We start from the raw sequence: 11,523 nt of genomic DNA, 5'->3' as shown, positions 1-11,523 counted from the left end.
CCCCACCTCTCCCATTCTGGACCTCACCCATTCTGACCTCACCCTTCTGACTTCACCCATTCTTGCCCCTCCTGATCTCACCCATTCTTGCCTCTCCCCTCCTGACCTCTCCCATTCTGCACCCTCCCCTTCTGACCTCACCCATTCTCCACCTCCTCTATTCCCACCTCACCCATTCTGCCCCCCCCCCCCCAAGCCTCGCCGGTTCTGGCCCCCCCGCCCCCCCCACCCCGCCTTCCTCCATGCTGGCACCCCTCCCTCCTCCCAGCCTCCCCCTGGCTGACCCCTCCACCCCCATGGCTCCGGGCCAAGTCAGCAAGCCGAGACATTTTATATTTTTCTCACTGGTTTTTGTACACGGCGAGCAGAGGGTTCCTGGTGTGGCTATGTGAATGCCCCCCTTCCTTATATCCCCTCCCCACTCCCCTAAAATAAAGCCCCCCTTTCAGACAAGCCTGTCAGAGTCACCTTCACCCCTGGAGTCCTTGCCGTCCTTGACCTGTGTGAGGGGGGTTGGGCCGGGGGCAGGGGGTTGTCTCTGAGGAGCCCTGGAAAGGGCCTCCAGGTGTCTGTTATCCTACCCTCTCCCCCTCCCCAGCCTCCCTGGCTCTGATGTTTTTTCCTCCCTGCTTCCCCCAGGCATCAAAAACCCTGGGGCCACATGTTCCGTGTCGGAGTGGAGGGAGACCTGTTCTACCGAATGGTTATAAGGGAGGGGCCTGAACCCAGCTCTCTGGGTGGAGGGGGTGGGCGGCAGGCTCTGCCGAGGACTCGGTCTCTTCCCTCCCAGAGCCGAAGGGATGGAGCAGATGGCACATCTCCCAGCCCTACTGATGTGCCACTCACTGCCTTATCGGTGAGCATCTGGCCTCTCTACCCTTCCCTGGCCAGACTTACCGCTTCACCCTAGGGGACCCTCCCCTCCTCAGGTTACCCCCACTTCATAACCACTGCCTAGGAGAGTCCCACCAGAGCCCGGATTTTACCAGCCTCTGTGCCCCCGGGGGGCGAGGCGATTCCGTCACAGAGGGTACCCGGAGCCCTGTGTGTTGTCATCACCGTAGTAACAGCCAAGCCTCAGTCTGCCGACGAGCTGGGGGCGACATCCAGAGCCCTCGCCTCTGTCTGCTCTCTAGGGGGCTAGCCAAGACCCGGGGGCTCCGAAGACTCAGTTTGTCAGCTCGCCTGCAGCTATGAAAGAACCTGTTGCAAAGGTGAGATAGGAATTTGGGGACAGTGGGGCATTTCCTGGGCGGGGGTGCTCATCGAGCTCTTCCTGTTTTGGGATGGGGCCTTCCAGGTCTGCACCCAGATTCACCCTCCTCCCCGCTCCTCACACTTCAAGCAATCGATCATATTTATTGAGCGCTTTCTATGCGCAGAGCACTGTACTGAGAGTTTGGGATCTTGCCAAAGCGTCTTACCCCTGGCCCCGGAAATACAGCGGGAAAAATGTTTTCAGGTTTTCCGGTTCCCAGGCAGCCAGAAGTCAGCTGCAGGTGCCTGGGTCCACCTCTGCCGTCACTGTCTGCGACCCAGCCCAGGCCTCGCCTTCAGATCAGGTGTCCGGGTTATCACATTTGGAGCTCTGAGCTGGATTTCCACTGGGGAAAGTCTGGGCTCTAGGTTAAGGAGACTAGTTGGTAACCAAGAGCTGAGGTTGAGAGATCACTCAATCAATGAATTGGATTTACTGAGTTCTTACTGTGGGCACTGTATTAAGCACATGGGAGAGTACAATATAATAGAGTGGGTAGACATTCTCCACCCACAAAGAAGCGTGAGAAGCAGCATGGCCTAGTGGATAGCTGGAGCACGGGCCTGGGAGACCGAGAATCTGGGTTCTAATGCCGGCTCTGCCTCAGGTCTGCTGTGTGACCTTGGGCAAGTCCTTTCACTTCCCTACGCCTCAGTTACCTCAATCTGGAAAATGAGGATTAAGATTGTGAGCCCCATGTGGGACAAGGACTATGTCCAATGTGATTTGCTTATACCTCCCCCAGCACTTACTACTGTGCCTGACACATAGTATACACTTAACAAATATCATAAAAAAAATTAAGAATAAGCTTACACTCTCTGGGGCTTTAAAACCTTCAGCCAGGATTTCAAAAGCCTGAATAAAGTGTCGAGGGTGGACGTGTAGTCTGAAAGCGAATTTAGTCATTTAGCCGTGAGAAGCACAAGCATCCTGAACCTTGAGGTGTCCAGGAAAGTGGTGCCTTCTTAAATGATGATAATAATAATGTTGGTATTTGTTAAGCGCTTACTATGTGCCAAGCACTGTTCTGAGCGCTGAGATAGATACAGGGTAATCAGGTTGTCCCACATGAGGCTCACAGTTAATCCCCATTTTACAGATTAACTGAGGCACAGAGAAGTTGTGACTTGCCCACAGTCACACAGCTGACAAGTGGCAGAGCAGGGATTCGAACCCATGACCTCTGACTCCAAAGCCCAGGCTCTTTCCACTGAGCCACACTGCTTCCCCTGATCACTCAATCAATTAATCCATGGTATTTCATTCATTCAATTGTATTTGAGTGCTTACTCTGTGCAAAGCACTGTACTAAGCGCTTGGAAAGTACAATTCAGCAACAAGTCTAGAAGTGGGGAGACAGACAACAAAATAAATAAACAGGCATTAATATAAATAAATAGAATTATAGGTATGTACATATATACACAAGTGCTGTGGGGGGCCCGTGTAGAGCAAAAGGAGAGAGTCGGAGTGATGAGGGGGAGCTGAGGAAAAGGGACACTTACTGTGTGCTAAGCACTTGGAGAACTACAACACAACAGAGTTAAGAGACATGATCCTTGGAAACAAAGAGCAAACATCCAACAAAGAGGAGCAAACATTAAACTAGGGCTAGGGGAAATAAAATTTAGTCAAGCCCCAGGTGCTCTGGGGCTTAAGGGGTACCCAGTTAAATGCAGAGTAGATGGAGAGGGGAGGGAGGATTAAAGGAAATAAAGAACTTAATCTGGGAAGGCCTCTTAGCGGAGATGCCATTTTAGGAGGAGGGGAGAGTGATGGGCAGTCAGATATGAAGAGGGAGGTCTGGAATAATAATAATAATAATGTTGGTATTTGTTAAGCGCTTACTATGTGCCGAGCACTGTTCTAAGCGCTGGGGTAGACATAGGGGAATCAGGTTGTCCCACGTGGGGCTCACAGTCTTAATCCCCATTTTACAGATGAGGGAACTGAGGCACAGAGAAGTTAAGTGACTTGCCCACAGTCACACAGCCAACAAGTGGCAGAGCTGGGATTTGAACTCATGAGCCCTGACTCCAAAGCCCGTGCTCTTTCCACTGAGCCACGCTGATAGTCCATGTGGGAGTCTGGTTCCTCGGGGGACAAATGGGAAAGAATCCGCAGGAATACAGTGCCCCAAAATGGTGGCCAAAAGTGTGTTGGCCTTTGTCTCCACTCTCCCTGTTGGTCACCAAACCATGTAGCACAGCCCAGAAGGAAGCAACATGACCTAGAGGAAAGAGCATAGGCCTGGGAGTCAGAGGACCTGGGTTCTGATTCCGGGCTCTGCCACTTGCCTGCTGGGTGACCTTGGGCGAGTAATAATAATAATGGGGGTATTTGTTTAAGTGCTTACTATGTGTTAAGTGCTTAGGACGCGCCCAGCTCTGCCACTTGGCAGCTGTGTGACTGTGGGCAAGTCACTTAACTTCTCTGTGCCTCAGTTACCTCATCTGTAAAATGGGGATTAAGACTGTGAGCCCCATGTGGGACAACCTGATTCCCCTGTGTCTACCCCAGCGCTTAGAACAGTGCTGTGCACATAGTAAGCGCTTAACAAATACCAACATTATTATTATTATACAAGCTCATCAAGTTGGACACAGTCCCTGTCCCACATGTGGCTCACGGTCTTATTCCCCAATTTATAGCCGAACGAACTGAGGCCCAGGGAAGTGAAGTGACCTGCCCGAGGCCACACGGCAAAGTAGCGGAGCCAAGATTAGAACCCAGGTCCTTCTGACTCCCAGGCCCAGGCTCTATCTGCTAGGCCAAGGTGCTCACCCCCACAACCCGGTCCTCACAAGTCACTTAACTTTTTTGTGCCTCAGTTTCCTCATCCATAAAATAAACCAATGGTATCACTTTGTGCAGAGTACTGTACTAAGTTCTCGAAAGAGTACACCACAATAGCGTTCGTAGACATGATCCCTGCCCACAATGGACCTGTTTTCCTCCCTTCCACTTAAACTGGTGTCCCCAAGCTCTGATCTGATTATCTTGTATCTACCCCAGTGCTTAGTACAGTGTTTGGCACCTAGGAAGTGCTAAACAAATGAGAAGCAGTGTGTTCTAGTGGATAGAGCACCAGCCTGAGTGTTAGAGGACTTGGGTTCTAATCCCCACTCAACTACTACTTTTCTGCTCTGTGACTTGGAGCAAGTCGCTGAGCTTCTCTGTACTTCAATTACCTCATAATAGTGATTGTTGGGTTTATCAAGTGCTTACTATGTGCCAAGAACTGTACTAAAGACTAGGGTAAATACAAGATAATGAGGTCCCACATGGGACTCACAGTCTAAATAGGAGGGAGCAGAGGTATTGAATCCCCATTTTGCAGATGAGGGAACTGAGGCTCAGGGAAGTTAAGTGATTTGCCCAAAGTCACCCAGCAAACAAGTGGTGGAGCTGGGATTGGAACCCAGCTCCTCTACCTCTTTGCTTTTTCCACCAGGCCACACTTTATCTGTAAAATGGGGATTAAGACTGAGCCCCATGAGGGACATGGACTGTGTCCAATGTGTTTATCTTGTATCTATCCCAGCATTTAGTACAGTGGCTGGCACAGCATAAACGCTTAACAAATACCGTTTAAAAAAGTCACAGTGATGATGATTATGATTATTACAAACACCTCAGTTGGCATTCCAAGGGGAAGAAGGCGAAAGCGGGTGGGAGTGCACATCTGGTTACTGCTTCAGGCAGGAGCAGCGTGGCCTAGTGGATACAGTACAGGCCTTGGTGTCCGAAGGACCTGGGTTCTAATCCCCATTCCATCACTCATCTGCGGTGTGACCTTGGACAAGTCCCTTCACTTCGCTGTGCCTCAGTTCCCTCATCTGCAAAATAGAGATTAAGACTGGGAGCCCCATGTGGGGCACAGACTGCATCCAACCTATCTACCCCAGGGCTTAGAACAGTGCATTATAATAATAATAATTATGTCGGTATTTGTTAAGCACTTACTATGTGCAGAGCACTGTTCTAAGCACTGGGGTAGATACGGGGTAGTCAGGTTGTCCCATGTGAGGCTCACAGTCTTAATCCCCATTTTACAGATGAGGTAACTGAGACACAGAGGAATTAAGTGACTTGCCCACAGTCACACAGCTGACGAGTGGCAGAGCCGGGATTCGAACCCACGACCTCTGACTCCCAAGCCCGGGCTCTTTCCACTGAGCCACGCTGCTTCTCATTATGCAAAATATGCACTTATCAAATGCCATTATTGTTATTGTTATAGGGAGGAGGATGTGGGGGAAGCCATTGGAGGTTGATCAGTCTTTATGTACATATCTTTGAATTATTTATTATAAATTACTCCTTTATTTTAACATCTGTCTCCCCCATAGACTGTAAGCCCATTGTGTGCCGAGAATGTGTCTGCTAACTCTGTTGTATGATAGTCTCCCAAAAGCTTAGTACGGTGCTCTGCACACAGTAAGCGCTCAACAAACACCAGTGATTGATTGATCGATCGGGGTGACTGGGGCAGGGAGGGAAATCCCCCAACATCCTCTGGAGCCAGGATTGGCCTAACACAAAGAGGACTTGGAAGCCTCGCTGCTCAGCCTGGCAGCGAGAAGTGACGCCCTGGCCCCCTCGCCCCCCACCTTGAGGATGGGCATTTTGCGCTCCGACACCCGATCCTCAGCTGCGGGGAATCTGCTCCTACCCAGGCCTTTCCCCAGCAGCTGCTGTAACCGGAGGAGGCTGAAGGACTCCCTTCTCCCGCCCCCAACCCAGGCCCGACCTTGAGTTTAGTGACTCCGGTTCCCCGAACTGGACCGGTCCCCTTTTGTGTTGCCCATCCAGCTCCCGCCCTCCCTTGGGGAGGTCGTCGGGAGGATCGGTCTTCTCCAAATCGCCCCAGTTCAAGGAGACAGAGGACCTCCCACGCATCATTGTGTTTCCACCCCTCGGGACGGTCAAGGGTCAAGGGCTCAGGGGAGAGAGAATGGGCATCTTCTCCCCATTTTACAGATGAGGAAACTGAGGGTCAGAGAGGTTAAGGCTCTCGCCTAAGGTCACACACAGTAGGTTACAGGGGTGGCGGCAGGAGGGGTCACGAGGGCAGCCCTGGTGGGGAAGAAGATGAGGTCGGGGTGGGTGAGGGCGAAGGGCAGGAGCCGTTGAAAGTTCCATAATTACTGAGCTGACCGGCAGCCCAGAACTTTGTGCCTGACGGGCAGCGGCACCGGGCCGGTGAGCTGCCTGGCGTGACTCTGCCGCTTGCCTGTTGGGTGATCTTGGGCAAGTCATTTAACAGCTCCATGCCTCCGTTTCCCCATCTGTCAAATGGACCTTCAATACTGTTCTCCCTCCCCTTCAGTCTGAGCCCCCTGTGGGATGGGGACTGTTTCTTTTCAGATTGCATAGGATCTACCCTAATCCTTGGCACATACCAAGCACGTGACCAATGCCACTATTTTATTATCATTACGTGACCTTGATTTCCTTTTGCAGGAGTTGGCTGGGACTTCACAAACCTGTACTGCCCACCCCAAGAGAGGAGGCTCCAGGAGGCTCCACCCTAGCCCAGGTACGGACCCCGGGGGCAAGGGAGGAGATGGGGCGGGCAGACCGTGGTTATTCTCAAAACCTCAACTGCTATGCCCTCCACTGCTGACTGTGTGTCCAGGTTAATTAGGGTCCCAGAGGATTGAGGGTCCCGGTGGTGGGAGCCAGTTGCCAGGATAGGGGTGTAGTCAGAGTGGGAGATGTGGATGATGGGGAGGGAGGCTGCCGGCGGGGGTGGCAGGGCTGGCTGAGCCATTCGGCTGCCCTGAAGCGAGGTAGAGTCGGCCGCCTCCGGCCCCGCAGTGTAGCACAGCGGTGCCACACGCTCTAATTGGGGGAAAAGCGTGTCGTTGCCTTCGACCCTGCCACGCTGTGCTCTGAGTGATTGCTTACAATTTCAAGCCGGCCCTGGTCACGCGTGTGGGTGCATGTGAGAGAGACAAACACCTCCCTGGAAGTGAGGACAGGCGGGTGAGAGGGCAGGTGGAAACCTTCTTGTCCCTCTGGAGGGGTCACCAGGGTCAGGGCAGCCATGGAGCTGATGATGGGCCGGGCGGAGGGGTGAGCCCGGACCCTTGGACCGAGGCTAGGGAGGGGACCAGCTACCTGCCTCTCTCTTCCCTTTCCGCCACTCACCCTCTGCCTCTTGGGGGTGGGTGTCCCCTCTCTGTGGGGCTCTTCCCCCCTCTCCCTCCTCAGGAAATGCCAACCAGGCTTGGACCTCCCCGGGCAGCAGGAGAAGCTCTCGCGCGACCTGGAAATCCCCCGCGAGTCCCCCGGTCCACACGGCCCGCCCGGTAGCCACCCCATCCCCGCTTCCCTCGTCCCGGCGCTCCATACGCAGAGCCTCCCAGACGTCCAGCAGTTGGCCCAGGAGGTCCTCGCAGCCCGAGGGCCTTCCGGCCTCCTCCAAGACCAGCCCTCCACGGAAGGAGACCACCCCCAGGGGATCCCGGACCAAGTGGTCGCCCCAGCCACACGCCAAGCCGGACCAGGTAGATTTGAGCAAAAAGCAGAAGGAGGCAACCCCCAGCTCCAGACCCGGCACCCCCAAGTCTGAGGGAGAGGAAGGCCGAGAGCAGAAGGCCAGAGGGCGGGCCGTGGGCAGGAAGAGGAGCAGCCTGCTCCCCCGCAGTGTCACGCAGCAGGCTGGTAACAGTGCGATGGAACAGCTTAACTACAAAGAGCAGGTGTGCAAGACAAGGCTGGTGTGGGGCCTGCTGGGGTCAGAGGTGGGCGGCGAAGGAGGAATTGGGGGTCCCCAGGTCCCACTGACAGAGTCCCCCAGGCTGCAGAAAGCCTAGCTACCTTTCTCTTCATCTCTCCCTTCAGCGGTACAACTAAGGCTTCCAGAACTTCCAGGTCCAGCCACAGCCCAAGGAGAACAGCTGGTTCATTCAGTCATATCGATCGAGTGCTTGCTGTGTGCAGAACTCTGTACTAAGCACTTGGAAGAATACAATATAGCAATAAACAGACACATTCCCCGCCCACATATCTACGGCGGATGCAGCCGCAGCTGCTCTGCCGCTACCCAGCTGCTTCTTCCGGGGCTGTTTGCCCCTGCCCCTTCCCCTGCCCTTGCCCCTGGTCCTGCCAATGCCCACATCATCCTGGAATTTGTTCCTGGGCAGAGGTGGGGTCTCAGGAGTAGGTGGTCCCAGAGGGAGCAACTTCTTTTGTCTCCTGCCCCAGTGGTCGGGGGAGCTTGTGGAAATCCATTCCCCAACCCCCCAGGAGAAAGAAGCTGGAGGAATCTTTTTGTTTGGTTGGGGACAGTCGTGCGAGGGGAGTCCTGGAACCTTAAAGGAATTGTCCCTCTGTCCCCTGCAGCCAGGGCCGAGATCCAGCCCCCTTGCGAGTGCCCGCTTCGGGTCCCTCCCCTTCCCCCTTGCGACCCAGTCACTTCTCCCTCTCCGGCTCCAGGACTCAGAGGGGCGGCGGGGAAAGGCCGATTGGGGAGTGGCTGAGAGTTGGATGAGGGGCTGGGGGTGTCATCCCCTGACAGTGAACTTGCCCCCCGCCTCCGTCCCCACCCCCATCCTGCCCCCAGGCCTGGCAAGTCCTAAACCAAGTGAGCGAGGGGCAGAGGAGGATGGGCAACATCCTGCCTAATGTCACGCTGAACCAGTCCGATACCTCGAAGTGTGGCGCTTACCATGACCTGAGCTACAGCATTAGATCCGACCTGTTCCCAGGTAAGTGGGAGGCACGGAGGGGAGAGGGGAGTGAGAGGCGTGAACAGCGGGAATTCACCTCCACAGTAGGTCTGCGGGCCGTTGTGGTGGGTGCCACGTTCCCTGGCCCCCAGGGGGGCTTCGGGGGCCCCACTCTGGAGAGGATGTAAGCCTGCCTTGACCAACCTCCCTGGCACCCAGTGGGCCAGTCAGTCATATTTATTGAGCGCTTACCATGTGCGGAGCACTCTACTAAACTCTTGGGAGAGTCCAATTTAACAATAAACAGACACATTCCCAGCCCACTGTGAGCTCCCAGCAGCACATTGGGATAAATGCTCCAGGTTAGGCAGCTTCTCTGAAGGGAGGTCAATGTCCAGCGTGCCCCCTCCAGATTCCACTCGAGGGCTTGGATCTCCCCCGGTAGACTGTAAGTTCGTTAAGGGCGGGGAACATGTCTGCTAATTCTACTGTACTGTACTCTTCCAAGCACTTAGTACAGTGCTCCGCACACAGTAAGTGCTCAATAAATATGACTAATTGGTTCCCCTGGCTCCCCAGGGCTGGGTGGGGCCCAGGCTGGAGGGCTGTGAGGGTTTCCCCCAGACCCTCTCCCCACGGTGGCCCAATCCATCCTCCTACTCCCCAGGAGAAAGAAGTGGGAGAAATCTTTGTTTGGTTGCTTTAATGGTATTTGTTAAGGGTTTTCTATTAATCAAGCACTGTTCTAAGCACTGGGATAGATTTAAATCAATCAGGCCAGACATAGTCCCTGTCCCACATGGGGTTCACAGCCTAAGTAGGAGGGAGATCAGGTATTGAATCCCTGTTTTACAGTTGAGAAAACTGAGACACAGAAGTGAAATGACTTGCCTAAGGTCCCAGAGCAGACAAGTGGCGGAACGGGGATTAGAACCCAGGTCCTTTGACTTCCAGGCCCGTGCTCTTTCCACTAGGCCGCTTGTCTGCTCGATGACCTTGGCAAGTCCTACTTCACTTCTCTGTGCCTCAGTTACCTCATCTGAAAAATGGGGATTAAGACTGCAAGCCCCACGTGGGAGAGGGAAACGTGTCCCACCCGATTTGACTGTATCTAGCCCAGTGCTTAATACAGTGCCTGGAACCAATAAGCGCTTAGCGAATACCACAGTTAGTTACTGTGTCCGAACCGATTATCTTGTATCTACCCCAGTGCTACTGTGTCCGACCTGATTAGCTTGTATCTACTCCAGTGCTTAGAGCAGTGCTTAGCATGTAGTAAGCACGTAACAAATACCACCACTCTTTTTTATTATTATTATTATTAATAAATGCCACCACTCTTTGGTGTCAATCAATCGGTGGTATTTACCGAGCGCTCACTGGGCACAGAGTACTGTTTTAAGCACTTGGACGAGCACAACCCGACAGAAACGATGCCATTCCATGTCCGACAGGTCCCCCGATGGAGCTGAGGAGCCTGATGATGGACTCCTACACCCCGGATGTGTTTGAACGAGCAGTGAGGGACCTTAGCAACTGGCACGGGAGGAAGACCGACGACCTGGGTAAGGATGGGGGTGAAGGCGGGTGCGGGCACAGTGGGCCGAGCCCAGGGAGCGCCAAGCCCGGATCCCGTTGTGGAGGGAGGGGGCGCGGAAGAGGAGTTGGGGGAGGGACGCCTTCCAAGCCCGAGGGAAGCACCGGGTCTGACCTCTAGCTTGTCTTCACAGGACGCTGGCATCGGAAAAATGCCCTAGACCGTAACCTGCAGAAAGCTCTGGAGCAGAGATTTGGGGACAGGCGCAAAGTCAGCAAATCTGCCTAATCTTAGTCCCCGAGAAAGGGACCTGCCCTTAGGGCAGGCTGCAGTAATAAAAAGGGAGACACCCCAACGTCACCGCCTTCCCCGCCACCTCCAATCCGTCCCGATGGGATGGGCCGGGGAGAGTGCCGAGGGCGCCAGAGAGGAAGCCAGGTGGTCCTCGGGGACTCAGGGTGGGGCTGTGGAGCTCGGAGCTGGGGTCTTTCGTCCAGTGGGGGGCTCGGGGCCGGATTCCCCCCACCCGCTCGGACCCGGTAGAGAGAGCAGCTCTCTGCCTAGGGGGCTTTCCCACCTCCTTCCCTGCCAGACTGACCCTTGAGGAAGCAAGTGGAGCTCTCTCCATTTCCCAGAGAGAAAAACTGAGACTGCAGTGGGCGTTCGACCCACGGAGGGCATCAGGGGTGGCGGGGATCAGCTGGGGCTGGGGCCTCCAGTTCTGGCACCCCCCGGGACTCTGGTTTTCTCCTTCCCTGCCTGAGGTGTGAGGCCTGGCACTCAGATCAGTACAGGTCAAGAGAGGCAGCCTCTGGGAGAGGCAGAGCTCTGGGAATTGGGGTGGGGAGAAGAGAGAGAGTATTTGTGTGTGTGTGCGCGCATGTACGTGCCTTCACTGACCAGATCCGGTCTGAGGGAGCGGTGTGAGAGAAAGGGATAATTCATTCAGTCATATTTACTGAGTGCTTACTGTCTGCAGAGCACTGTACTAAGGGCTTGGGAGAATAGAATACAACAATAAGCAGTCACATTCCCTACCCACAACA

At 54.4% G+C, this 11,523-nt stretch overlaps 1 protein-coding gene across 1 annotated transcript; it reads left to right on the top strand.

The window, feature by feature from the left end:
• The first annotated feature begins 990 nt into the window (after window positions 1-990).
• Window positions 991-10,837, top strand: TEX33 (testis expressed 33). The gene is made up of 6 exons (XM_001519771.6): window positions 991-1,214; window positions 6,728-6,803; window positions 7,481-7,971; window positions 8,835-8,979; window positions 10,395-10,505; window positions 10,671-10,837. Exons 1-6 carry the CDS (start codon window positions 1,194-1,196, stop codon window positions 10,763-10,765), a joined length of 939 nt encoding a protein of 312 aa, XP_001519821.4. The 5' UTR covers window positions 991-1,193; the 3' UTR covers window positions 10,766-10,837.
• The last annotated feature ends 686 nt before the right edge of the window (window positions 10,838-11,523 follow it).

The sequence above is a fragment of the Ornithorhynchus anatinus genome, chromosome 14, assembly GCF_004115215.2.
Source record: "Ornithorhynchus anatinus isolate Pmale09 chromosome 14, mOrnAna1.pri.v4, whole genome shotgun sequence".
NCBI classification, from domain to species: Eukaryota; Metazoa; Chordata; class Mammalia; order Monotremata; family Ornithorhynchidae; genus Ornithorhynchus; species Ornithorhynchus anatinus.
Note: the sequence above shows the minus strand (reverse complement) of the source record. Positions and strands in the feature narration are given on the sequence as shown.

Bases quoted from the DNA above. Each gene is read 5' to 3' on its own strand.
- TEX33 (XM_001519771.6), top strand. From the start codon at position 1,194: ATGAAAGAACCTGTTGCAAAG. The intron at 7,972-8,834 runs GTGTGCAAGACA...TCCTGCCCCCAG, and splicing joins AGCTTAACTACAAAGAGCAG to GCCTGGCAAGTCCTAAACCA. The intron at 10,506-10,670 runs GTAAGGATGGGG...TTGTCTTCACAG, and splicing joins GAGGAAGACCGACGACCTGG to GACGCTGGCATCGGAAAAAT.